The 24,582-nt window shown below is 40.1% G+C and overlaps 1 protein-coding gene across 1 annotated transcript in view; it reads left to right on the top strand.

The window, feature by feature from the left end:
* LOC134312388 (lysine-specific demethylase RSBN1L-like) overlaps positions 1 to 24,582 on the top strand; it is a 49,682-nt gene that overhangs the window by 5,741 nt on the left and 19,359 nt on the right. The window contains exons 2-3 of the mRNA XM_062994299.1: positions 5,760 to 5,933; positions 12,134 to 12,813. Of these exons, the coding sequence (XP_062850369.1) occupies positions 5,760 to 5,933; positions 12,134 to 12,813 (854 nt within the window). The remainder of the gene's footprint in view (positions 1 to 5,759; positions 5,934 to 12,133; positions 12,814 to 24,582) is intronic.

Below are 24,582 nucleotides of genomic sequence, written 5' to 3'. Positions count from 1 at the left end.
ATTTCCAAGACGAATTGATGCTGTATTGGCCGCAAAAGGAGGCCCTACACCATACTAATAAATTATTGTGGTCTAAAACCAGGTGTTTCAGTTTCATTGTCCAACCCCTGTATATCGATATCGAATTATTGTCCATCACTACTATCCTCTACCTGTCCCTTCAGTAGTCATGGCCTCCTCGGGATCATCAGTACAGTAGCGTCAAAAACATTCCATTAATGAGTTAGGCTGTTTAATATAGTACACTTCAAATTATGATTATTATTTTCAGCTTGAAACTGGATATTTGTGATTAATGGTGTGTATTGGGTTCTACAAAATCCACTGACTGATGGTTTGTAGTGATGGGTCGGTCGCGAACGATCCGGCTCTAAGAGCCGGCTCTTTAAAGTGAACGACGGGATCCGGCTCCTGATTGGGAGCTGATTCGTTTTTTTCCGGTTTTTTATATATATATATATATACAGTGTATCACAAAAGTGAGTACACCCCTCACATTTCTGCAAATATTTTATTATATCTTTTCATGGGACAACACTATAGAAATAAAACTTGGTTATAACTTAGAGTAGTCAGTGTACAACTTGTATAGCAGTGTAGATTTACTGTCTTCTGAAAATAACTCAACACACAGCCATTAATGTCTAAATGGCTGGCAACATAAGTGAGTACACCCCACAGTGAACATGTCCAAATTGTGCCCAAAGTGTCAATATTTTGTGTGACCACCATTATTATCCAGCACTGCCTTAACCCTCCTGGGCATGGAATTCACCAGAGCTGCACAGGTTGCTACTGGAATCCTCTTCCACTCCTCCATGATGACATCACGGAGCTGGTGGATGTTAGACACCTTGAACTCCTCCACCTTCCACTTGAGGATGCGCCACAGGTGCTCAATTGGGTTTAGTCCATCACCTTTACCTTCAGCTTCCTCAGCAAGGCAGTTGTCATCTTGGAGGTTGTGTTTGGGGTCGTTATCCTGTTGGAAAACTGCCATGAGGCCCAGTTTTCGAAGGGAGGGGATCATGCTCTGTTTCAGAATGTCACAGTACATGTTGGAATTCATGTTTCCCTCAATGAACTGCAGCTCCCCAGTGCCAGCAACACTCATGCAGCCCAAGACCATGATGCTACCACCACCATGCTTGACTGTAGGCAAGATACAGTTGTCTTGGTACTTCTCACCAGGGCGCCGCCACACATGCTGGACACCATCTGAGCCAAACAAGTTTATCTTGGTCTCGTCAGACCACAGGGCATTCCAGTAATCCATGTTCTTGGACTGCTTGTCTTCAGCAAACTGTTTGCGGGCTTTCTTGTGCGTCAGCTTCCTTCTGGGATGACGACCATGCAGACCGAGTTGATGCAGTGTGCGGCGTATGGTCTGAGCACTGACAGGCTGACCTCCCACGTCTTCAACCTCTGCAGCAATGCTGGCAGCACTCATGTGTCTATTTTTTAAAGCCAACCTCTGGATATGACGCCGAACACGTGGACTCAACTTCTTTGGTCGACCCTAGCGAAGCCTGTTCCGAGTGGAACCTGTCCTGGAAAACCGCTGTATGACCTTGGCCACCATGCTGTAGCTCAGTTTCAGGGTGTTAGCAATCTTCTTATAGCCCAGGCCATCTTTGTGGAGAGCAACAATTCTATTTCTCACATCCTCAGAGAGTTCTTTGCCATGAGGTGCCATGTTGAATATCCAGTGGCCAGTATGAGAGAATTGTACCCAAAACACCAAATTTAACAGCCCTGCTCCCCATTTACACCTGGGACCTTGACACATGACACCAGGGAGGGACAACGACACATTTGGGCACAATTTGGACATGTTCACTGTGGGGTGTACTCACTTATGTTGCCAGCTATTTAGACATTAATGGCTGTGTGTTGAGTTATTTTCAGAAGACAGTAAATCTACACTGCTATACAAGCTGTACACTGACTACTCTAAGTTATATCCAAGTTTCATGTCTATAGTGTTGTCCCATGAAAAGATATAATGAAATATTTGCAGAAATGTGAGGGGTGTACTCACTTTTGTGATACACTGTATATATATATATATATATATATATATATATATATATATACACAGATCAGGCATAACATTATGACCACCTTCCTAATATTGTTTTGGTCCCCCTGACCTGTCGAGGCATGGACTCCACTAGACCCCTGAAGGTGTGCTGGTATCTGGCACCAAGATGTTAGCAGCAGATTCTTTAACTCCTGTAAGTTGCGAGGTGGGGCCTCCATGGATCGGACTTGTTTGTCCAGCACATCCCACAGATGCTTGATTGGGTTGAGATCTGTGGAAATTGGAGGCCAAGTTAACATCTCATACTCATTGTTGTTCTCCTCAAACCTATCCTGAGTCATTTTTGCTTTGTGGCAGGGCGCATTATCCTGCTGAAAGAGGCCACAGCCATCAGAGAATACCATGAATGGGTGTACGTGGTCTGCAACAATGTTTAGGTAGGTGGTATGTGTCAAAGTAACATCCACATGGATGGCAGGACCCAAGTTTTCCCAGCAGAACATTGCCCAAAGCATCACACTGCCTCCGCTGGCTTGCCTTTTTCCCATAGTGCATCCTGGTGCCATGTGTTCCCCAGGTAAACTGACACACACGCACCCGGTCATCCACGTGATGTAAAAGAAAACATGATTCATGAAACAAAACATGAAGGCCACCTTCTTCCATTGCTCCGTGGTCCAGTTTCGATGCTCACGTGCCCATTGTGACAATTACTCTCTTCAACCTTAAAATTAACAGCATCACAAAAAAAATTATCACCATATACATTCTGCAGCCTGGATTTTGATAAATTGTGCTTGGTATACTGATTTTCATCTTGATGGCAACCCCATAAAATGGTTTAAATGACCCAATTCCAAGGACTGACACTGGACAAAAAGCTATCCTTTATCCCACACATCAGTACATTGAAAAAGAGTACATCAAAAAACTAAACATAGCAAAGATTCTGGCCAGCACTAAGTAGGGTACAGATTTCATCCTACTCATATTTATATACAGTGGGGTCAAAAAGTATTTAGTCAGCCACTGATTGTGCAGGTTCTCCTACTTAGAAAGATGGGAGAGGTCTGTAATTTTCATCATAGGTACACTTCAACTATGAGAGACAAAATGAGAAAAAAAAATCCAGGAAATCACATTGTAGGATTTTTAAAGAATTTATTTGTAAATGATGGTGGAAAATAAGTATTTGGTCAATAACAAACAAGCAAGATTTCTGGCTCTCACAGACCTGTAACTTCTTCTTTAAGAAGCTTTTCTGTCCTCCACTCGTTACCTGTATTAATGGCACCTGTTTGACCTCGTTCTCTGTATAAAAGACACCTGTCCACAGCCTCAAACAGTCAGACTCCAAACTCAACCATGGCCAAGACCAAAGAGCTGTCGAATGACACCAGGAAGAAAATTGTAGACCTGCACCAGGCTGGGAAGAGTAAATCTACAATAGGCAAGCAGGTTGGTGTGAATAAATCAACTGTGGGAGCAATTGTAAGAAAATGGAAGACATACAAGACCATTAATAATCTCCCTTGGGGTCAAGATCTCATCCCGTGGGGTCAAAATGATCATGAGAACGGTGAGCAAAAATCCCAGAACTACACGGAGGGACCTGATGAATGACCTGCAGAGAGCTGGGGCCAAAGTAACAAAGGCTACCATCAGTATACACACTACGCCGAGAGGGACTCAAATCCTGCAGTGCCAGGCGTGTCCCCCTGCTTAAGCCAGTACATGTCCAGGCCCGTCTGAAGTTTGCCAGAGAGCATATGGATGATCCAGAAGAGGATTGGGAGAATATCATGTGGTCAGATGAAACCAAATGGAACTTTTTGGTAAAAACTCAACTCGTCGTGTTTGGAGGAAGAAGAAGAACCCAAGAACACCATACCTACTGTGAAGCATGGGGGTGGAAACATCATGCTTTGGGGCTGTTTTTCTGCAAAGGGGACAGGACGACTGATCCGTGTTAAGGGAAGAATGAACAGGGCCATGTATCGTGAGATTTTAAGCCAAAACCTCCTTCCATCAGTGAGAGCATTGAAGATGGAACGTGGCTGGGTCTTCCAGCATGACAATGATCCCAAACACACCGCTCAGGCAACGAAGGAGTGGCTCCGTAAAAAGCATTTCAAGATCCTGGAGTGGCCTAGCCAGTCTCCAGACCTCAACCCCATAGAAAATTTGTGGAGTCCGTGTTGCCCAGCGACAGCCCCAAAACATCACTGCTCTAGAGGAGATCTGCATGGAGGAATGGGCCAAAATACCAGCTACAGTGTGTGCAAACCTGGTGAAGACTTACAGGAAACGTTTGACCTCGGTCATTGCCAACAAAGGTTATGTTACAAAGTATTGAGTTGAACTTTTGTTATTGACCAAATACTTATTTTCCACCATAATTTACAAAAAAATTCTTACAATGTGATTTCCTGGATTTTTTTTCTCATTTTGTCTCTCATAGTTGAACCTATGATGAAAATTACAGACCTCTCATCTTTCTAAGTAGGAGAACCTGCACAATCAGTGGCTGACTAAATACTTTTTGGCCCCACTGTATTTAAGATACAGCATGGATTATTTATGGATCAGCCGAGAAATAATGTCTAAATAGATAAAATACAATTTACCAAAAGGCATAAGAAAGGTGCTGGGAGCATTTCAGACCTCCAGAAGCCTCACTCGAAAACAGATGCTTGAAAATGCAATCAAGCTTAGAAGCAAACCACAAAACCCAAGCTACTTAACCTTTTTCTGTACTGTACCTGCTGCAACAAAGCTACATTTTCACAGCTGTTTGTGCCCTACTAATGGCTCTAGAATTCATTGACCTGACTATAATTTACATTTTGGGGAAAAAATTCACAACTACAACATAAGTTTCTGCAGGATCTCAGCACACTGACAATTAGAAAGTGGACCAGTTAAGGGGGAGGAAAAGTTTACAGACCTCAAAATCCCACCAACAGCTGCCATACCTTTAGTGACTGCATACTTGCAAACCAAGTGGCGGGCAGAATGGAGTACACCAACCAATAAGAAGTTACACAAAATATGTGTAAATATAAATACCCGACAAAAAACACATCTGGCAAAACTCGAGGATCAAGTAATATACCCTAGATGCTGCTTTGGGCATACTAGATTAACACATTCAGACTTGATAAAAGAAGAGGAGGCCCCACGCAGTGAATCCTGCCAAATTCCCATCACCACAAAACACATATTGATAGGCTGTTCTAAATACCAGAGGGAAAGACAGCGACTGTCCATATCTGAAACAATAACAGAAATATTCAGCCAGAACAAAGTGTAATTAATGCTTAAAAATCTCACAAACATAAAATGCATCACAGGACATTCAGGGAGCAAAGAGCTAACATGAATGTAAGGTACATTAGTTAACATGGCATTAAAATAAAATGAATAATGAATATACATAGCCAGTGAATTATGGGTGTTAATAGGTATTTATTATGTATTCACTGAAGTGATATAAACCCTTGTAATATAAACTCGGTAATTAAACACCCCACCTTGTGCAGGGCTGTTTTTTTTGTGAAGTGTTTAATGATAATGCTTATTTATTTATATATTTACACATTTTTATGTGAAGTCCTTTTTGAAATGTAGGATGGTGTTATTTAAGCTTGTATAAAGCTCATGATGGTTGATGGTTATATTCATTTACCAGAAACATTTATTTTTTATTTTTTAGAGCATATCGTCAAAGACAAGCTGAAGGAGAAGGACAGGGAGAGGGAAAAGAAAAAAGAAAGGGATAAAGAAAAAGAGCAGGATAAGGAAAAAGACAAGGACAAGGAAAAGAAGACACACAAATTGGTAAACGAGATTAAACGAGAAAATGGCGAAGTGAAGATGCTTCAGAAAGGTAAGGCAGTCTTTCTTGGTACTCAGGTGGAAATATTTGAAAAAACAAATGCACCAATCCTATATGTTTTTTTCTTGTTTGTGATCATGAAAAAAATTCTTATGGTGATGTACAATGCTTATCCAATTCTGATTTAGCTATGTTAACAATTAAGATTGGTAGCAACATGCAAGTTTAAACTTCTTTTCTCTTTTTAAGAACTAAAAAGGTAAGTGCACATTACCATAAAAACAGCTCATAATATAATAAAGTAGCTAACATCTCAAGACATAAGGGGGGAAAAACATAAAATCTAAATGTACGTATATCAAACTTCCTGCACTCTGACACTGAGTAAATCAATTTATATTGAACAGGGTTCTTAACATACTAACATGCATTTATCGTTCTAGTGTCTGTTGTTCTGATAAATGTGGGTTCTGTTTGCATAATCGTATTATTCACATTTATTTTACACCTTCTGTGGCAATCGGGTAGCCCAGCTTTCTGCTGGCTGTACCAGTGAGCAGCAAGTTTGACGACAAAATACAATACTCATTATTGTATTGACAGCTTATTCACATGCAGTTTTTTTTATACAATGTATTTTTTGTGCTCTGCATTGGTCGTCATTTGGAGATATGAGAAAATAAGTTAAATGTGTTCATGAAACTAAACACATTAAAGAGCAATTCCAGAATTAGTAAACCTGGTCTCCCTGTTTGACAAATCACTAGTCATCATGTCTGTAATTTGCTTCTGTCTTTGTCATATAAAAATTTGTCAAAGTGAGGCTTTGAAAAGGTCAGCGGCTTTGCCATCAGACTGAATTTTGACTCACGTTTTCACAGCTTGCCACTGCGATCAATGGGGCAAATCTGCCTTGCTCTATAGGAAATACTGGCACAGCTGGTGCAAAAGCATTTTTGCTGCGCATCATGTGAATGCAGCCTTATTAAACTATAGTTTAGCTCAAGTTTTTGCTTTCTTACTTTTAACGTTTGCAGGAGTGCTGCTGGCTTGTGACTCACTCTCCCTCAGTGCACATGTGACCGGCGTTAAATCATGTACCCTGTGTGCTTTGCAGTCGTAACCAAAAAAAGGGAAGTCCTTCTGCATTTTATAATTGAATTGATGAAAGTTGCCACTTAGCAGCACATAATAAAATGATTTCTTTGTTAAAAATGTGCATTGTGCAGCTGATTCGGGGCATGATTTAAAAAAAATTTATGTCAGAGTAGTCCACTGTTCAGCACATGTTCACTTTTTGTGGTTTCAGTTAATAGTAGTAGTTAATAGTAGATCCTGCAGAACATTATGTTGCTAGTTTTAGATATTAAATGATAAATTCCAGAGACTTACTATTCAATAGATTTTACTCAGTTTGGAGGTCTGTGTTGAAATCATCTGCTACCATCCTGCTCAGGACAGAAATCATGTCTATGCACAGTGTCTCCATTTTGTACACATGGTTGGTCAAATGGCCATCTTATTTAGATCAACTGTTGTGGTATTGCAGTGATGTAGTGTTCTGCTTAGTTAAGTGCTTCTGTTAATTTTAAAATGAAAACAATTCCTGATGTGATACAGAAAATCATGCTGCAATTGCTAAGATGTTGTTGCTATGGATGTCAGTGAGTAATCGATTAACCAACAAACAGCAAACTCATTGTTTAGTTAATGCTTTTAGCTAAAGATCGTCATTTAAATTAATTTCCATCACCTGACTGTTGATTTGAACTGAGAGCGGAGCTGCTGTAGCTGAGCTTTAATGTCCTAATGCATCTCAATTAATTCTGATAAGCATATTTATTTAGAGCAATGAACTGTTCACTTTTGACTATTTGTGATTCTGACTATCTGTTTATGCATTTTCCCCATTTTTTTATCCCAATGAAGTCATATCCAATTACCGAGTTGTATCTTCTTCTGCTGCAGACCTCTATCCTGATGGAAGAGGGTCGTACCTAACACACATCCCCCTCCAACGTGTGCGGGTGAAAAGAAATGGTTGCCAACTGCACCCAGTGGTTTCACCCAGGGATCAGTATTGTGTATAGAGAGTTACACACTGATCTCCATTGTTCCCCATATTCGTGCAGGCGCCATTGATCAGCCAGCAAAGGCCATAATTGCAGCAGCATTGAGGAATTCCTCACCCGTGCCACAGACATAACCAATTGTGTTGATTACTTGATAGTCTGGCTGGCCAGCTTAAAGTGGAGCTGAAACTGGAACGCAATCTTTCGAAATCTCAGCAGTGGTGTGCTAGCGTGTTTTACCATTGTGCCACCTGAGTGACCTTTCCTACTCACTCTGTATAAAGTCTACTGCATTGACAAAATTATGTGATGTTTAATATTTTTTAAAGGATTCTGTAAACTTTTCGGTTAATGGTGAACCTTAACAGTCATTGATAATAAGAATCTGACAAAATGGGCTTTTGGGTGGCACAATGGATACACTTGCCCATCACTGCCTTTAGCTTCTACAAATTATTTACAAATCATGATCTGGTTGGTCACCTCTAAACATTGTTGTGGATATCAGTTTGTGTTTTTTTGTCTGTTCGATACTGTTACACTGCGTCTGCATGTGCATTAGTGTATGTGTGAGGTTGTCGCTGGTTTCAATGTGGTGGTTTTAAATAGAGCACGAAGAGAAAAGTTGCATCTATTACAAATGTTAATCACATGAACCAAGAGTTTATGGTTATAACCACTGATGCATTAAAGACGAAACCCTGACTCCAGATTTATTTGTTGGACCTTTATTAGAAGAACATGTTACGTGCTTTAAGAGCGGTACTTCTCAAAAGATTATGTCAGGGTCAGAGTACAATGTTGGAGGTAGGAATGGTGTGTTTGGGGGAAAAAGTGTATGGCTTGGTCAGATAGTCCCCAATAACTAGCAAATTAAAGGGATGGAATTTTATGCACATTCAGTAATACAATAATTTTAAAGGTCATGCTCTTATATTGGAAAAGAAAACCTAGCTTGCAGCCTCCACACAGAACTCTTCAAACCATGTCTTTATGCTGGAACAGAAAAGAACTTTACCTCTTAAAGTAGGGCTTGAATTCTGCTCATTGACTTGCAGTCTTCTTGTCCATGGTGCTGATGTCTCATCTCTGTTTTGCTTCATTTGTCTTGATCAATTTAATACTTATGGCTTTTAATCTTTATCTTAATCTTTAATCTCCACTTCCAGTTTGGCTTGTCAAAAAGTTGTTACAAGGAAATATATACTTACCTGATAAACACGTGCTGGTGGCCACCCCACTAACACACTCTTTATTTAAGATAAAGCTTTATTTTTAGACCTTCCTCATTTCTCTGCTTAAACAAACAAAAATGCAAGGGGAAGCAGCTCTACAATCTGTCTGTAGACAGCATGCTATATGTTACTACCAAAAACAAAATGCAATACTGTTTCAATGTGCCACACCCCAAAAAAAATTAAGGCATGAATACTGTATATGTGTAGTTGATGAAATATTTGTAATGCAAGATTGGCTTGGCCAAATTGAGTGACTGTGGGAATACTGGGCACTGTTAAACATTTCCTCCAGGTGGAGGAAAAGTTTGAACTCTTTGTTTTTTTTTTTTACTTTATTGTTTGAATGTTGAAATGTCAAGCTCCATCAGTATTTCAAAGGAATAACTAAAGCTAGAACAAGTTGCCCCAAAGGTGTTTATACACCCCAAATTGAACTTTATTGATGCCACTGTTTAAGTGTACCAGTGCATTTTTTATTTTGTTGTAATTTATATTTTATTTATTAGCTTTACATTCAGTTAAAACAAGTGTTTCGCAATAAGTAGTTTAACTGGTAAAAGACGAGGTCAATAAGAAGCATATAGCAATATAAAAGAAGCATCTACCAAAGGCAAACAAGGCTGGGAAGTGGTTCACTTCTTTAAACTGACTCTTTGTGCCAGGCTTTGTGAGAGAATTGTGTTTCTCAGTGCACGATTGCTAAGACTTTAGGACTTTCACCATCTACAGAGCATATCATAAAACGATTGAGGAAGTCAGTGAAATCTTGGCATGTGAAGGCAGAGGGTGTAAATTTCATGAATGTGTGCCATCATCGATTCCTCAGGCACTGTTGTTTGAACCGTCATGCTGCCCTGATGGACATGGCCACATGGATTTGTATGTACTGTAGTTTGGAAAATCATTGTCACTTAACACAAGCTGCTGCTGCATGTTGTATTATGCAAAGAAAAAGCCATAAGTTAAGTTTGCACAGAAATGCTGGCGAGTTCTCTGGGCCCAAAGTAATTTGAGATTCACTAAAATACTATTAAAACATGTGTGCTCAGATGAGTCTGTGTTTCAGGTTGTTGGAAAAACACGTTAGATTCTAAGTGCCAAAGATAAAAAAAAAAAAAAACCTGAATATCATTTCTTTGTCCTTTGGCTGTTAAAAAAAGGTTTAAGTGAATTAACAAATTACAGATTTCATTTATTGCATTTTTGGACCCACAAATCTGCTAATGGCCAGTTTGACCAAAAACATTCAGTTACATCAGTGCATTTTTAGAAACTACTCTTATTTGTTCCATTACATACAGTGGGGCCAAAAAGTATTTAGTCAGCCACTGATTGTGCAGGTTCTCCTACTTAGAAAGATGAGAGAGGTCTGTAATTTTCATCATAGGTACACTTCAACTATGAGAGACAAAATGAGAAAAAAAAAATCCAGGAAATCACATTGTAGGATTTTTAAAGAATTTATTTGTAAATTATGGTGGAAAATAAGTATTTGGTCAATAACAAAAGTTCAACTCAATACTTTGTAACATAACCTTTGTTGGCAATGACAGAGGTCAAACGTTTCCTGTAAGTCTTCACCAGGTTTGCACACACTGTAGCTGGTATTTTGGCCCATTCCTCCATGCAGATCTCCTCTAGAGCAGTGATGTTTTGGGGCTGTCGCTGGGCAACACAGACTCCACAAATTTTCTATGGGGTTGAGGTCTGGAGACTGGCTAGGCCACTCCAGGACCTTGAAATGCTTTTTACGGAGCCACTCCTTCGTTGCCCGAGCGGTGTGTTTGGGATCATTGTCATGCTGGAAGACCCAGCCACGTTCCATCTTCAATGCTGTCACTGATGGAAGGAGGTTTTGGCTTAAAATCTCACGATACATGGCCCTGTTCATTCTTTCCTTAACACGGATCAGTCGTCCTGTCCCCTTTGCAGAAAAACAGCCCCAAAGCATGATGTTTCCACCCCCATGCTTCACAGTAGGTATGGTGTTCTTGGGTTTTTCTTCTTCCTCCAAACACGACGAGTTGAGTTTGTACCAAAAAGTCCCATTTTGGTTTCATCTGACCACATGATATTCTCCCAATCCTCTTCTGGATCATCCATATGCTCTCTGGCAAACATCAGACGGGCCTGGACATGTACTGGCTTAAGCAGGGGGACACGCCTGACACTGCAGGATTTGAGTCCCTCTCGGCGTAGTGTGTTACTGATGGTAGCCTTTGTTACTTTGGCCCCAGCTCTCTGCAGGTCATTCATCAGGTCCCTCCGTGTAGTTCTGGGATTTTTGCTCACCGTTCTCATGATCATTTTGACCCCACGGGATGAGATCTTGACCCCAAGGGAGATTATTAATGGTCTTGTATGTCTTCCATTTTCTTACAATTGCTCCCACAGTTGATTTATTCACACCAACCTGCTTGCCTATTGTAGATTTACTCTTCCCAGCCTGGTGCAGGTCTACAATTTTTGGTGTCCTTTGACAGCTCTTTGGTCTTGGCCATGGTTGAGTTTGGAGTCTGACTGTTTGAGGCTGTGGACAGGTGTCTTTTATACAGATAACGAGGTCAAACAGGTGCCATTAATACAGGTAACGAGTGGAGGACAGAAGAGCTTCTTAAAGAAGAAGTTACAGGTCTGTGAGAGCCAGAAATCTTGCTTGTTTGTTATTGACCAAATACTTATTTTCCACCATCATTTACGAATAAATTCTTTAAAAATCCTACAATGTGATTTCCTGGATTTTTTTCTTTCATTTTGTCTCTCATAGTTGTACCTATGATGAAAATTACAGACCTCTCTCATCTTTCTAAGTAGGAGAACTTGCACAATCAGTGGCTGACTAAATACTTTTTGACCCCACTGTAACTCTGATATGATCCTTAACTTTTCTTCCTGTGCTGCCCCCAGTAGTTATAATAGGCTATGTTTTTTTTTCTTTTAGCTGACACGGAGAAACCAAAGGCGGACACAGAGGAGCTGCTGCTGAAAAAGGCCAAGAAGAAAAAGAAAAAGAAACACAAAGAGGGGGAGAAACGGAAGCGGCCCAAGATGTACAGCAAGTCCAGCCAGACGCTGTATTCTGCCCTGCTGAGCCCGGACCTCCCAGGCCTGCTGTCCAGAACAGAGCCAGAGTTCAAGTCCCCTCTTCCTGTCTCTAACTCCCTCTCCCTCTCCTCCTCTCCTCCTGTTGTCAAGCAGGAAAAGGTCAGCTGCACCAAGTCCACTTGTGAGGCCAAAGACACTGGTATCACAGGTAGCATGAAAATCTTGCAGCTTCACTCTAGGTTGCCCGGTCTGGATGGCCTGGAGTTTGGCCGTTTTGTGCACGTGGAGCAGCAGCCAAATGGTGGAGCCCTTGTTGCACATGCCTACATTCGTGAACTCTCTGTTCTGTCCTCTGAGGAGATGCAGCGTTTTGCACAGGAGTTTGTGACACTGGCCTTCTGTGAGGATCAAAATGGCACAGCTCACTATGTCATGGGCATCATCCATGGAGCGGCATCCTACCTCCCTGACTTTCTGGACTACTTCTCTTCCAAGTTCCCAAACTCGCCCGTCAAAGTGGAGATCCTTGGGAAAAAGGATATTGAGACGACCACTATGGCAAACTTCCATTCTCAGGTGGGTCAGCATTTTTGGTTTCTTTGTGTTTAGATCATTGGCTATGCATAAAATTGCACCAGTGAAATCCCATTGGAATGAATGACCTGTTAAGTACAAGAATCATTGTTTGGTTACGTATTCAGAAAGAAAATATGGAAAATTCATAGTTTTCTTAATAGGGCAGGGATTTGGTCAAATGCATTATAATACCAGCAGTTTCCCAAGATTTCTAAACTTTCCCCAGACTGCAAAAAGACTGTCTTGTACCACATTTGCTTGATGACATTTAAATATGTGACGTATTGCACATTTCAAACCTGTTCTTGCCACTGCAGGCAGAAATCTATGAAAAGACGATTGTTGTTTAAAATATTCATAGCATGTGGCAGACTTGCAGCCAACAAGATCTTGTTCTCTCTCTTTTTCTCTGTTGAAATTTTGATTGAATCTGCTTTATTATACAGATTTCCTGCTGAAGTGGGATTTATGTGTTTAAATTCAATAATTAATTTTTGTGTGTTATCACTGTTTATACTGACCAGAGTTGCGGTGTAGCAATCAGTGGGTGCAATGCAGTAACGCACCCCAGACAGGACACCAATCCGTTGCAGGTCCTTGCCCACCCCCAGCCCTCTCAGATGTAGCATTCCTGTATGTAGATGTCTTACCGGCTAATAGTACCATTGGGGATTAGAACCCTGCATCCCGGTGGCAGAAGGCTAGTACAGTGACTTACAACAATATGTATTTTTTTTATTATTTTTGCTGATTATGCTGTTATGCTGATGTTATGCTGTCTGATGGTAGAAAAGAGTCTGTGGGTGGACATTTGGTTCTAATGTTTTCACTGCTGTCTCATACACTAGCCCACCATCTGGGTTTAAGTCTCAGTAGTGCTATTGGCTGGATGAATATGTATAAACACATGATTGGCTGGGGGATGACCGACGCCCTGCAACTGTGTATATATCTGCTTTGTGATCAGTTTCATGGTGAAACCAGAGCTGCCACAACCCTGACCAGGATAAATAAATGGAAAAAAGAATGACACTGAAAAATGTTGCACTGTGACACATCTAGATTAATAAGATCTGACAGTTAGATTAGATTAGGGCTGGACGATATGGCTAAAATTTATATCAAGATATAACTCCTAATTTCGGTCGATACGATATAATTCTGATATCGATATGAATAACACAAATGTCAGAAAAACTGCCAAGAACACCAAAATTGGATGGCTGTACCTGCAAACCTCTTTTCTGGTTTCTGGCAAGAAATACAAGCTGAATACACCACTGAATAAGTCCTTCATCTCTTATCAGCTATTTCGTCTGCTTCTTTTTCAACTGTGGACAGTGGCAAAGCCAGACAATTTCCATAGGGGTGGCCAGACTGAGACCATTGCTCACACAGGGGTGGCACAGAAACGGTCTGATACCTTATTTTTGTATGTGGCTAGTGGCTGTTGATCTAATAGTGTTTTGGTCACTCACTTGTTTACCTATACAGGTGTCGAGTACCATGTAGAATTACATCAAGCCTAGCATAATAAGCTTTTTATTTTTTCTCATTTTCCCTGTGAAAAACTAAAATATAGCCTATAACCTTAACAGAATTTCAAAGATATTCCTTTGCAATACTTGATCATTTGATTGCAAACTTGTGTGTACTGATGAGACTCATTTGAACCCCAGAACATGCCAGTGTGAATGCATTGAAAACAAATTTTAATTTTCTTTGAAGAATATGATACATTCTGACCAACACTATCAGCCAAATCAGCATTGAAAATTGATTTTACTTTTAATAGCCTTCTACAATGCTGGGGCTTCTTAAAACTGAATATTCTCTTTTGAATAGAAGTGTAATTTAAATGCTATTAAATTGTTTTTGAAAAAAAAAAGCCCAATTAAACTTTGAAGTAATATTAATAACTGGTATTAGTACTCAGTACTAGTACTTTTTCTGTAATTGTGTTGGTGGTTGACATTTATGTTGAGTGTGTAACTGCACTGTTTTGATGGAGAACTACTCGCTTGAGGTGCGCTGTTGAAAACACCTGCATGCAGAAATGCTTCCGCAAAAAAAGTAACACCGGCGCACTGACGTAATGCATATCGATTGAATTTGTTTAAAAATCATATCACCGTTATTGAAACATTTTCTATCGTGATATATGTATATCAATATCGAATTATTGTCCAGCACTAGATTAGATTAATAATTTCCAGCAATGACAATTATTTTAAACCATCAGGACAATGCTGTTTTTTATACTCGACTGATTTAGAGGACTCCAAACATGATCAGAGTTTGTAATTACTGTGAGTATCAGGTTTTCTGTATATTTTATGTATATTTATTTATATATATTTTTCTTTTTGCAAAGTTTACTGCTGTCTGCTAACCAATCCTACCAAGATAGCGATGCTACCTTGTGTTTATTTCTCCATGATTTCCACTAGTGGCATACGGCTGTCAGTCTAAAACAGCTTTAGATATACCATGCCGTGCAAATTTGATGACATGTTGTAAACAGATGCACTCTGGGTTTGTTCAGGAAAAGGAGGGAAGAGTCATTCTTCTGTACACTGTAAGTAAGCACTTTGGTGTCGGTCAAGGTTCAACTATAATCAGGGACCAAGGATGTAGAAGCGTAGTAAATGTATTGGTTCAATTCTTATGCTCCAGTCACATAATAAATGTCCTTCATTCATTGCCATGCTGTGCACACATTCTGTGTTGTTTTAGCTCAAGGTTTAGCGGCATGGTAAGCGGCACTGCTTCACTTCACTTAAAAAACAATTGCACAGCCAGTGCTAAAGCCAGCACTTAAATAGTGGCAGTTCACATAACCCGCTCTCTTTCCTACACACAACCTCTTTTTCCTGCGACTGTTTACACATACACATTTCGCCAGCACTGTGCCATTATTAGAAACTTGACCTCCTAAAACGCCAGGCCAGCAGAAGTTGGCTGCTTCGAGCTGATACTTCGAGCTGATGTCTGTTCTCCTGTATATGTATCATGACTAGAGATGGGGGGGGGGGGGGGGGGGGGGCTGTTGTTCACAGTATCGCTATAAGTGATTCATTGATTCATGAGTTTTAAATACTACAGCTACTACAGAACATTTTGTGTGACTCTCTTACATTAAAAAGCTTAATTAAACTGCTATTACCACAGATCTGTAACCGAGTCAGACTCATTCCGTCTAAGGAGCTAAAAGTTTTCTGATCCTAAAAGTTCAGCAGATGATCCTGAACTAACGAATTTGCTAATGAATAAACTTTTGCCACTGATTGGCTCTGTAACGTTTTCTGTTCTCATCTACATCACAAGTAAGAACCGCTTACGATTTACCAAAGTGAACCACGAGTTTATATAACGTGCTGATAGAATCGACTCAGATGTGACCGGGTTGAATTATCTTTTTAAAGTAAATATTTCAATCAGCAAAATTACATCGTATGTATGATGCACAACGTTAATGATGTTATTTTAGGTCATGAAGAGCTTTCACTGTGGTTTCTGTACGATGGTTGATGAATGGTGATGTGATGGTTGGCGCTTCGTAGCTCAAAGTCTGGATAAATCCACTGAGCTGTTAACTTAACATGGTCTTTATATATCACACGATCGGATCGGCTACTTTTAGGAAATATCGGCCGATAGCATATTTTGATTAAAAATCGGCCAATACCGATTCGTAGCCGATCGATCGTCCCATCTCTAATCATGACAATTATTATTAGAATATTAAAGCTATGGAAAACGTCATTAAAAAACAATAAAAGGCACCTGATTGTATGGCAGTTAATACACAATTATGTTTGTGTTATGTGGTCCCATAGTTGCCGGCTTTCCCATTAGAAAACAAAATTATTATACAGCGGCTAAACAGTAGGACAAATTGCTTGTAATTATGACCATTACTACTTAGTCAGAACAACATTTAGCAGATGCTTTTATCCAAAGCGACTTACAATATACAGTTTAAGCAATTAAGGGTTAAGGGCCTTGCTCAAGGGCCCAACAGTGGCAACCTGGCAGTGGTGGGGTTTGAACCAGCAAGCTTCTGATTACTAGTCCAGTACCTTTACCACTAGGCTACACCTGCCTAAAAGTCTTGTCTTTTTTTTTTTCTTTCTTTTTTTTCTTTTTTTTTCTTTTTTGAAACAATGAAGTGAGGACATGCAAAGAAACTCATATAAAAATCTAAAGTGGCATAAAAACTTTATTCTCACTATATTTAGTTACTTATTTAATGTAAGTTAATAATAGGATTTATTTAAACTTAACAAGCAGCGCACTACTGCAATGAAAAGTTTCAAAATCAGAATCAGAATCAGATTAGGTGAGTTATAGGTGAGTTATTGGTATATTTCAGTCTGGAAAGGTTTACAAAACCCTTTCTTAGGGTCTAAGACTCCAGTATCTCTTAATGAATAAAACAGTGGTGATTACTTCTAAATGCAGTATGATTTTGTTTAATATAATGATTATGTGCAATAACATGAATTGGAAGTACTATTTCACCTTGACTTTAAATAATGACGTGTACTTTTCACATATCAAAATATAGGCACACTTGTGTCTCATGAACTTGAATTAGGCTTATGGTACAGTAATGCACTCACAGTATTTAGACCTTGTTTAGATTGAAAAGAAAAATGCTTAAAATTAATAATCATATTCAGTTTCTCCCATTGTAACTGTTTCACTGCTACTGCAGCCCCCCACCCTTGATCAAGGAGATATACAGTATAGTGTAGCTGCCATCTCTGGGCAAAAAGGAACACTTTGCTCAACAATTGTTATCCCCCTACAGACACCACAAGCCATGTCTATAGCACCATTGGCTAGCACAAATTTAGATCTCATCAGACCTCTGTGCCACCTGACCACTCTGACACTTGAACAAAGCCCAAAGCTACTGGTCTTTACAGAGTGAGAGTGCTGATTTGTTACTCGCCCTCACTATGCTCATATGCCAGATGACTGTTTATAATTTTACTGCTGCTGTTTAAACCCCAACAGAAACACTTGAATTGATATTATTTAAATAATGATCACTGGAACAGAAAACACTTCTGTCTGTGAGTCATTTGGTAAAGAGTTATTTATTTACAAAAATGATGCAGATATTTTGCAATATGTCCAATTATATAGGCAGAATTCTGTTTATTTGCTTATAATAATCAAAATAATGTCAGGAAGAGCTTTGAAATATCAACTATCATTTATACAATTTATTTATTTTGATTAATCTTTAAAATACGTCGCTCAGGTGGCGCAGCAGTATAAACACATGCTGCAACCAGAGCTGGATCTCGAATACATCGCATCGAATCCAGCTCTGCCTTTGCCGGCTGAAGGCTGAGTGGCTTTATGAATGATTGGCAGGTTGTTCAGATAGGGGGCGGGACTAAAAGCCGGATGGGGACTCTCTCAGACTAGTGCGATTACGACCTTTGCTGGCTGGTTGGTGGCACCTGCATGGAGATGGGGAAGGAGTGCGGTAGGGGGTGTGGCGCTCCGCGCACAGCGTCGTACCACACTGCGCTCGTCAAGTGTAGGTGATAAGATGTTCGATTGCTGTGCACGTCTCGGAAGGGGCATGGAGCAGCCTCGTCCTCCCCAATCGGGAGCAGGGACCAGCATTAGTGAGAGGATGATTGACGGGTAGAAATTGGATGCGCTAAAAGTGGGAGAAAAAGGGGTAAAAAATACACACAAAAAAATCTTTAAAATACCAACGTTATCTTTTTTGTTTTTTTATTTATTTATTTGTCATTAGCATGTTTAATTATTCCTTGGACTGACTACACTGTGTTCCAAATTATTATGCAAAAAGTGTTTAGGAGTGATAAGGTAAGAATTTTTTTGTTTGTCAGTTAAACTCATTGATGGTGATGTGTGTCAGGGCTCTTTATATCACTGAAAGCAATTGCAGACACCTGTGCTAATTAGTTTGGCAGGTGTGTCCAATTAAAGGCAAGACTACTTAAGAAGGCTGTCTCACATTATTAAGCAGCCTACATTTTCAGCCAAAATGGGAAAGAAAAAGGATGTGTCGGCTGCTGAGAAGCAACAAATTGTGGAGTGTTTAGGTCAAGGCATGACTACAATCAACATTGCCAAGACACTTCATCGTGATCATCGCACAATCAAGAAGTATGTAGCTGATTCAGAGCACACACGTGTGCGTGCTGATAAGGGAAAATTGAGGACTCTTTCCAACAGGCAATTACGTCAGGTTAAAAGAGCAGCTGCAAAAATGCCTTGTCATAGCAGCAGACAAGTTTTTGAAACTGCTGGTGCCTCCAACGTCCCCCGAACAACAAGATGCAGGGTCCTTCAGAGGTTTGCAGCTGTGCGTAAGCCATCCTGTCGACCTCCTCTATCCACTGCACACAAGCAGAAATGGCTCCAGTGGGCCAAACAATACATGAAGACTGACTTCAAAACTGTTTTGTTCACCGATGAGTGCCGTGCAACGCTCGATGGTCCAGATGGATGGAGTGGAGGATGGCTGGTTGATGGACACCCCATGCAAACAAGGCTACGGCGCCAACAAGGAGGAGGTGGAGTAATGTTTTGGGCTGGAATCATGGGGAGAGAGATTGTCGGCCCCTTTAGGATCCCTGAAGGGGTAAAGATGACCTCCATAATGTATGTGGAGTTTCTCAAACAGCACTTCCTGCCATGGTTCAAGAAGAAGAACCGTGCATTCCGCAGCAAGATCATTTTCATGCATGATAATGCACCGTCTCATGCTGCAAAGAACACATCTGCATCTCTGGCTGCTATGGGCATAAAAGGGGACAAACTTATGGTGTGGCCCCCATGCTCCCCTGACCTCAACCCCATTGAGAACCTCTGGAGCATCATCAAAAGGAGTGTCTATGATGGCGGGAGGCAGTTCACATCTAAGCAACAGCTCTGGGAGGGTATTCTGTCCTCATGCAAAACAATTGAAGCAGATACCATCCAAAACCTGACAAATTCAATGGACGAGAGAGTTCAGAAGCTCCTTTCGAACAAGGGGTCCTATGTGCAAATGTAACATCACCTAGAATAAAGTTTTGACTTGAAAACTGTTTGATTTCAGTTTGTAATAACCTGCTAATGCTTATAATTTCACAAATGATAATTTTTTTGTTCTTTATAAAAATGAAAAGGTTGAAAACTCTGCTGTGCATAATAATTTGGAACATGCATTTTGAGTGTTTTATTTTTTTTTAAATATACTGTTATCATTGGCAGTTTGTTCAAAAACCTTTCAATTATACTCTAATAGTTGATGACTGGAAAATTACAATGACTGCAATTCATATAGGTAATTTTGGAAAATCTGAGAAAATATTATTTGCATAATAATTTGGAACACAGTGTAGACTGTTTGCAAAAAAAAAAATTTAATTTTTTTTTTTTTTTTTTCTTCTGTCCTGTATTATTGCCATATTGTCTATTAAGCTGTTTTATGAAATAAGGCAAGAAGACTTGTTAATATGAGGCTCATTAACGTGCTATATATTTTTGTTACTATGAGCTTGGTGGTTAAGGGTTTACTTCTGACTAATAACCATCAGTTATTGGTTAAAATAAATTGACAATTTGCATACCTAATTTAGAGATTTGTTTTTTAGCAGAATTTACTGTACGTTTTCCTTTTTTCTTGCTCTCCTCACTATATAAGATTCAAGTTCATGTGTTCACAAACCAAGGGAATCTGTGTTGTTTCCTAGCAACGCTTGTTTTTAATCCCTGAAAATGAAGAGTTGGACAGTAGAGGGAAAGAGAGAAAGTGCAAAGAAATATGTGACAATACCATGTTTTGATGTTAAGCAGATGGTGGCTAAAGCAACTCATGCTTTTTTTTTTTTTACAACACATTCCTCTGGGATTTTAATAGTTTCTTTTTTTGGATTCTCTCTTGTAACATTAAACGCTCTGAGATTCTGCAGATCCTTTCTCATTTGTAGCAAATGGCTAAGTAATGAAAATGCACTGAGAATTAGGGGTGGGCGATATGGCCCTAAAATAATATCACGATATTTCAGATTATTTTTGCGATAACGATATTTTTGGCGATATAACAAAACACAAAAAAATATTTTATTTATTTCGAGAAAACACTATTGCAAAAAAAAATTATGTTCAGGTTTTATTTAGAATTAATATAAGTTAACACATCGTAAAAAATGTAGGAAGTATGTAAGAATTACAGACTGAGACCATTGCTCACACAGGGGTCGCACAGAAACTGATACTTTTTTTTTATATGGTCACTCATTTATTTACCTATACAGGCAGTGAGTGCCATGTAGAATTACATCACGAAGACTCGCATACTAATAATAAGCTTTTTTTCTCTTTTTATTTTCCCTGACAAAAAAAAAAAAAAAAAAAAAAAAAAAAAAAAAAAAAAAAAAATATATATATATATATATATATATATATATATATATATATATATATATATATATATACAGGGGTTGGACAAAATAACTGAAACACCTGGTTTTAGACCACAATATTTTATTAGTATGGTGTAGGGCCTCCTTTTGCGGCCAATACAGCGTCAATTCGTCTTGGAAATGACATATACAAGTCCTGCACAGTGGTCAGAGGGATTTTAAGCCATTCTTCTTGCAGGATAGTGGCCAGGTCACTACGTGATGCTGGTGGAGGAAAACGTTTTCTGACTCGCTTCTCCAAAACACCCCAAAGTGGCTCAATAATATTTAGATCTGGTGACTGTGCAGGCCATGGGAGATGTTCAACTTCACTTTCATGTTCATCAAACCAATCTTTCACCAGTCTTGCTGTGTGTATTGGTGCATTGTCATCCTGATACACGGCACCGCCTTCAGGATACAATGTTTGAACCATTGGATGCACATAGTCCTCCAGAATGGTTCGGTAGTCCTTGGCAGTGACGCGCCCATCTAGCACAAGTATTGGGCCAAGGGAATGCCATGATATGGCAGCCCAAACCATCACTGATCCACCCCCATGCTTCACTCTGGGCATGCAACAGTCTGGGTGGTACGCTTCTTTGGGGCTTCTCCACACCGTAACTCTCCCGGATGTGGGGAAAACAGTAAAGGTGGACTCATCAGAGAACAATACATGTTTCACATTGTCCACAGCCCAAGATTTGCGCTCCTTGCACCATTGAAACCAACGTTTGGCATTGGCACGAGTGACCAAAGGTTTGGCTATAGCAGCCCGGCCGTGTATATTGACCCTGTGGAGCTCCCGACGGACAGTTCTGGTGGAAACAGGAGAGTTGAGGTGCACATTTAATTCTGCCGTGATTTGGGCAGCCGTGGTTTTATGTTTTTTGGATACAATCCGGGTTAGCACCCGAACATCCCTTTCAGACAGCTTCCTCTTGCGTCCACAGTTAATCCTGTTGGATGTGGTTTGTCCTTCTTGGTGGTATGCTGACATTACCCTGGATACCGTGGCTCTTGATACATCACAAAGACTTGCTGTCTTGGTCACAGATGCGCCAGCAAGACGTGCACCAACAATTTGTCCTCTTTTGAACTCTGGTAGGTCACCCATAATGTTGTGTGCATTGCAATATTTTGAGCAAAACTGTGCTCTTACCCTGCTAATTGAACCTTCACACTCTGCTCTTACTGGTGCAATGTGCAATTAATGAAGATTGGCCACCAGACTGGTCCAATTTAGCCATGAAACCTCCCACACTAAAATGACAGGTGTTTCAGTTTCATTGTCCAACCCCTGTATATATATATATATATACAGTGTATCACAAAAGTGAGTACACCCCTCACATTTCTGCAGATATTTAAGTATATCTTTTCATGGGACAACACTGACAAAATGACACTTTGACACAATGAAAAGTAGTCTGTGTGCAGCTTATATAACAGTGTAAATTTATTCTTCCCTCAAAATAACTCAATATACAGCCATTAATGTCTAAACCATCGGCAACAAAAGTGAGTACACCCCTAAGAGACTACACCCCTAAATGTCCAAATTGAGCACTGCTTGTCATTTTCCCTCCAAAATGTCATGTGATTTGTTAGTGTTACTAGGTCTCAGGTATGCATAGGGAGCAGGTGTGTTCAATTTAGTAGTACAGCTCTCACACTCTCTCATACTGGTCACTGAAAGTTCCAACATGGCACCTCATGGCAAAGAACTCTCTGAGGATCTTAAAAGACGAATTGTTGCGCTACATGAAGATGGCCAAGGCTACAAGAAGATTGCCAACACCCTGAAACTGAGCTGCAGCACAGTGGCCAAGATCATCCAGCGTTTTAAAAGAGCAGGGTCCACTCAGAACAGACCTCGCGTTGGTCGTCCAAAGAAGCTGAGTGCACGTGCTCAGCGTCACATCCAACTGCTGTCTTTGAAAGATAGGCGCAGGAGTGCTGTCAGCATTGCTGCAGAGATTGAAAAGGTGGGGGGTCAGCCTGTCAGTGCTCAGACCATACGCCGCACACTACATCAAATTGGTCTGCATGGCTGTCACCCCAGAAGGAAGCCTCTTCTGAAGTCTCTACACAAGAAAGCCCGCAAACAGTTTGCTGAAGACATGTCAACAAAGGACATGGATTACTGGAACCATGTCCTATGGTCTGATGAGACCAAGATTAATTTGTTTGGTTCAGATGGTCTCAAGCATGTGTGGCGGCAATCAGGTGAGGAGTACAAAGATAAGTGTGTCATGCCTACAGTCAAGCATGGTGGTGGGAATGCCATGGTCTGGGGCTGCATGAGTGCAGCAGGTGTTGGAGAGTTACATTTCATTGAGGGACACATGAACTCCAATATGTAGTGTGAAATACTGAAGCAGAGCATGATCCCCTCCCTCCGGAAACTGGGTCGCAGGGCAGTGTTCCAGCATGATAATGACCCCAAACACACCTCTAAGACGACCACTGCTTTATTGAAGAGGCTGAGGGTAAAGGTGATGGACTGGCCAAGCATGTCTCCAGACCTAAACCCAATAGAACATCTTTGGGGCATCCTCAAGCGGAAGGTGGAGGAGCGCAAAGTCTCGAATATCCGCCAGCTCCGTGATGTCGTCATGGAGGAGTAGAAAAGCATTCCAGTGGCAACCTGTGAAGCTCTGGTAAACTCCATGCCCAGGAGAGTTAAGGCAGTTCTGGGAAATAATGGTGGCCACACAAAATATTGACACTTCAGGAACTTTCACTAAGGGGTGTACTCACTTTTGTTGCCGGTGGTTTAGACATTAATGGCTGTATATTGAGTTATTTTGAGGGAAGAATAAATTTACACTGTTATATAAGCTGCACACAGACTACTTTTCATTGTGTCAAAGTGTCATTTTGTCAGTGTTGTCCCATGAAAAGATATACTTAAATATCTGCAGAAATGTGAGGGGTGTACTCACTTTTGTGATACACTGTATATATATATATATATATATATATATATATATATATAAATATATATATATATATATATATATATATATATATATATATATATATATATATATATATATATATATATATACAGTGCCTTGCAAAAGTATTCACCCCCCCTGAGCATTTTTCGTGTTTTGTTGGCTCACAACGTGAAATTAAAATGGATTGTTTGAGGGTTTGCATCATTTCATTTACAGAACAGGCCTACACCTTTGAAGATGTGATTTTTTTTTTATTGTAAAGCAAACAAATAAGACAAAATAACAGAAAACTTCAATGTGCATAACTATTCACCCCCCTAATGTCAGTACTTTGTAGAGCCACCTTTTGCAGCAAT

Source organism: Trichomycterus rosablanca, chromosome 1, assembly GCF_030014385.1.
Source record: "Trichomycterus rosablanca isolate fTriRos1 chromosome 1, fTriRos1.hap1, whole genome shotgun sequence".
NCBI lineage: Eukaryota > Metazoa > Chordata > Actinopteri > Siluriformes > Trichomycteridae > Trichomycterus > Trichomycterus rosablanca.
The sequence above is the reverse complement of the archived record's forward strand: the minus strand, read 5'-3'. Positions and strand labels throughout refer to the sequence as shown.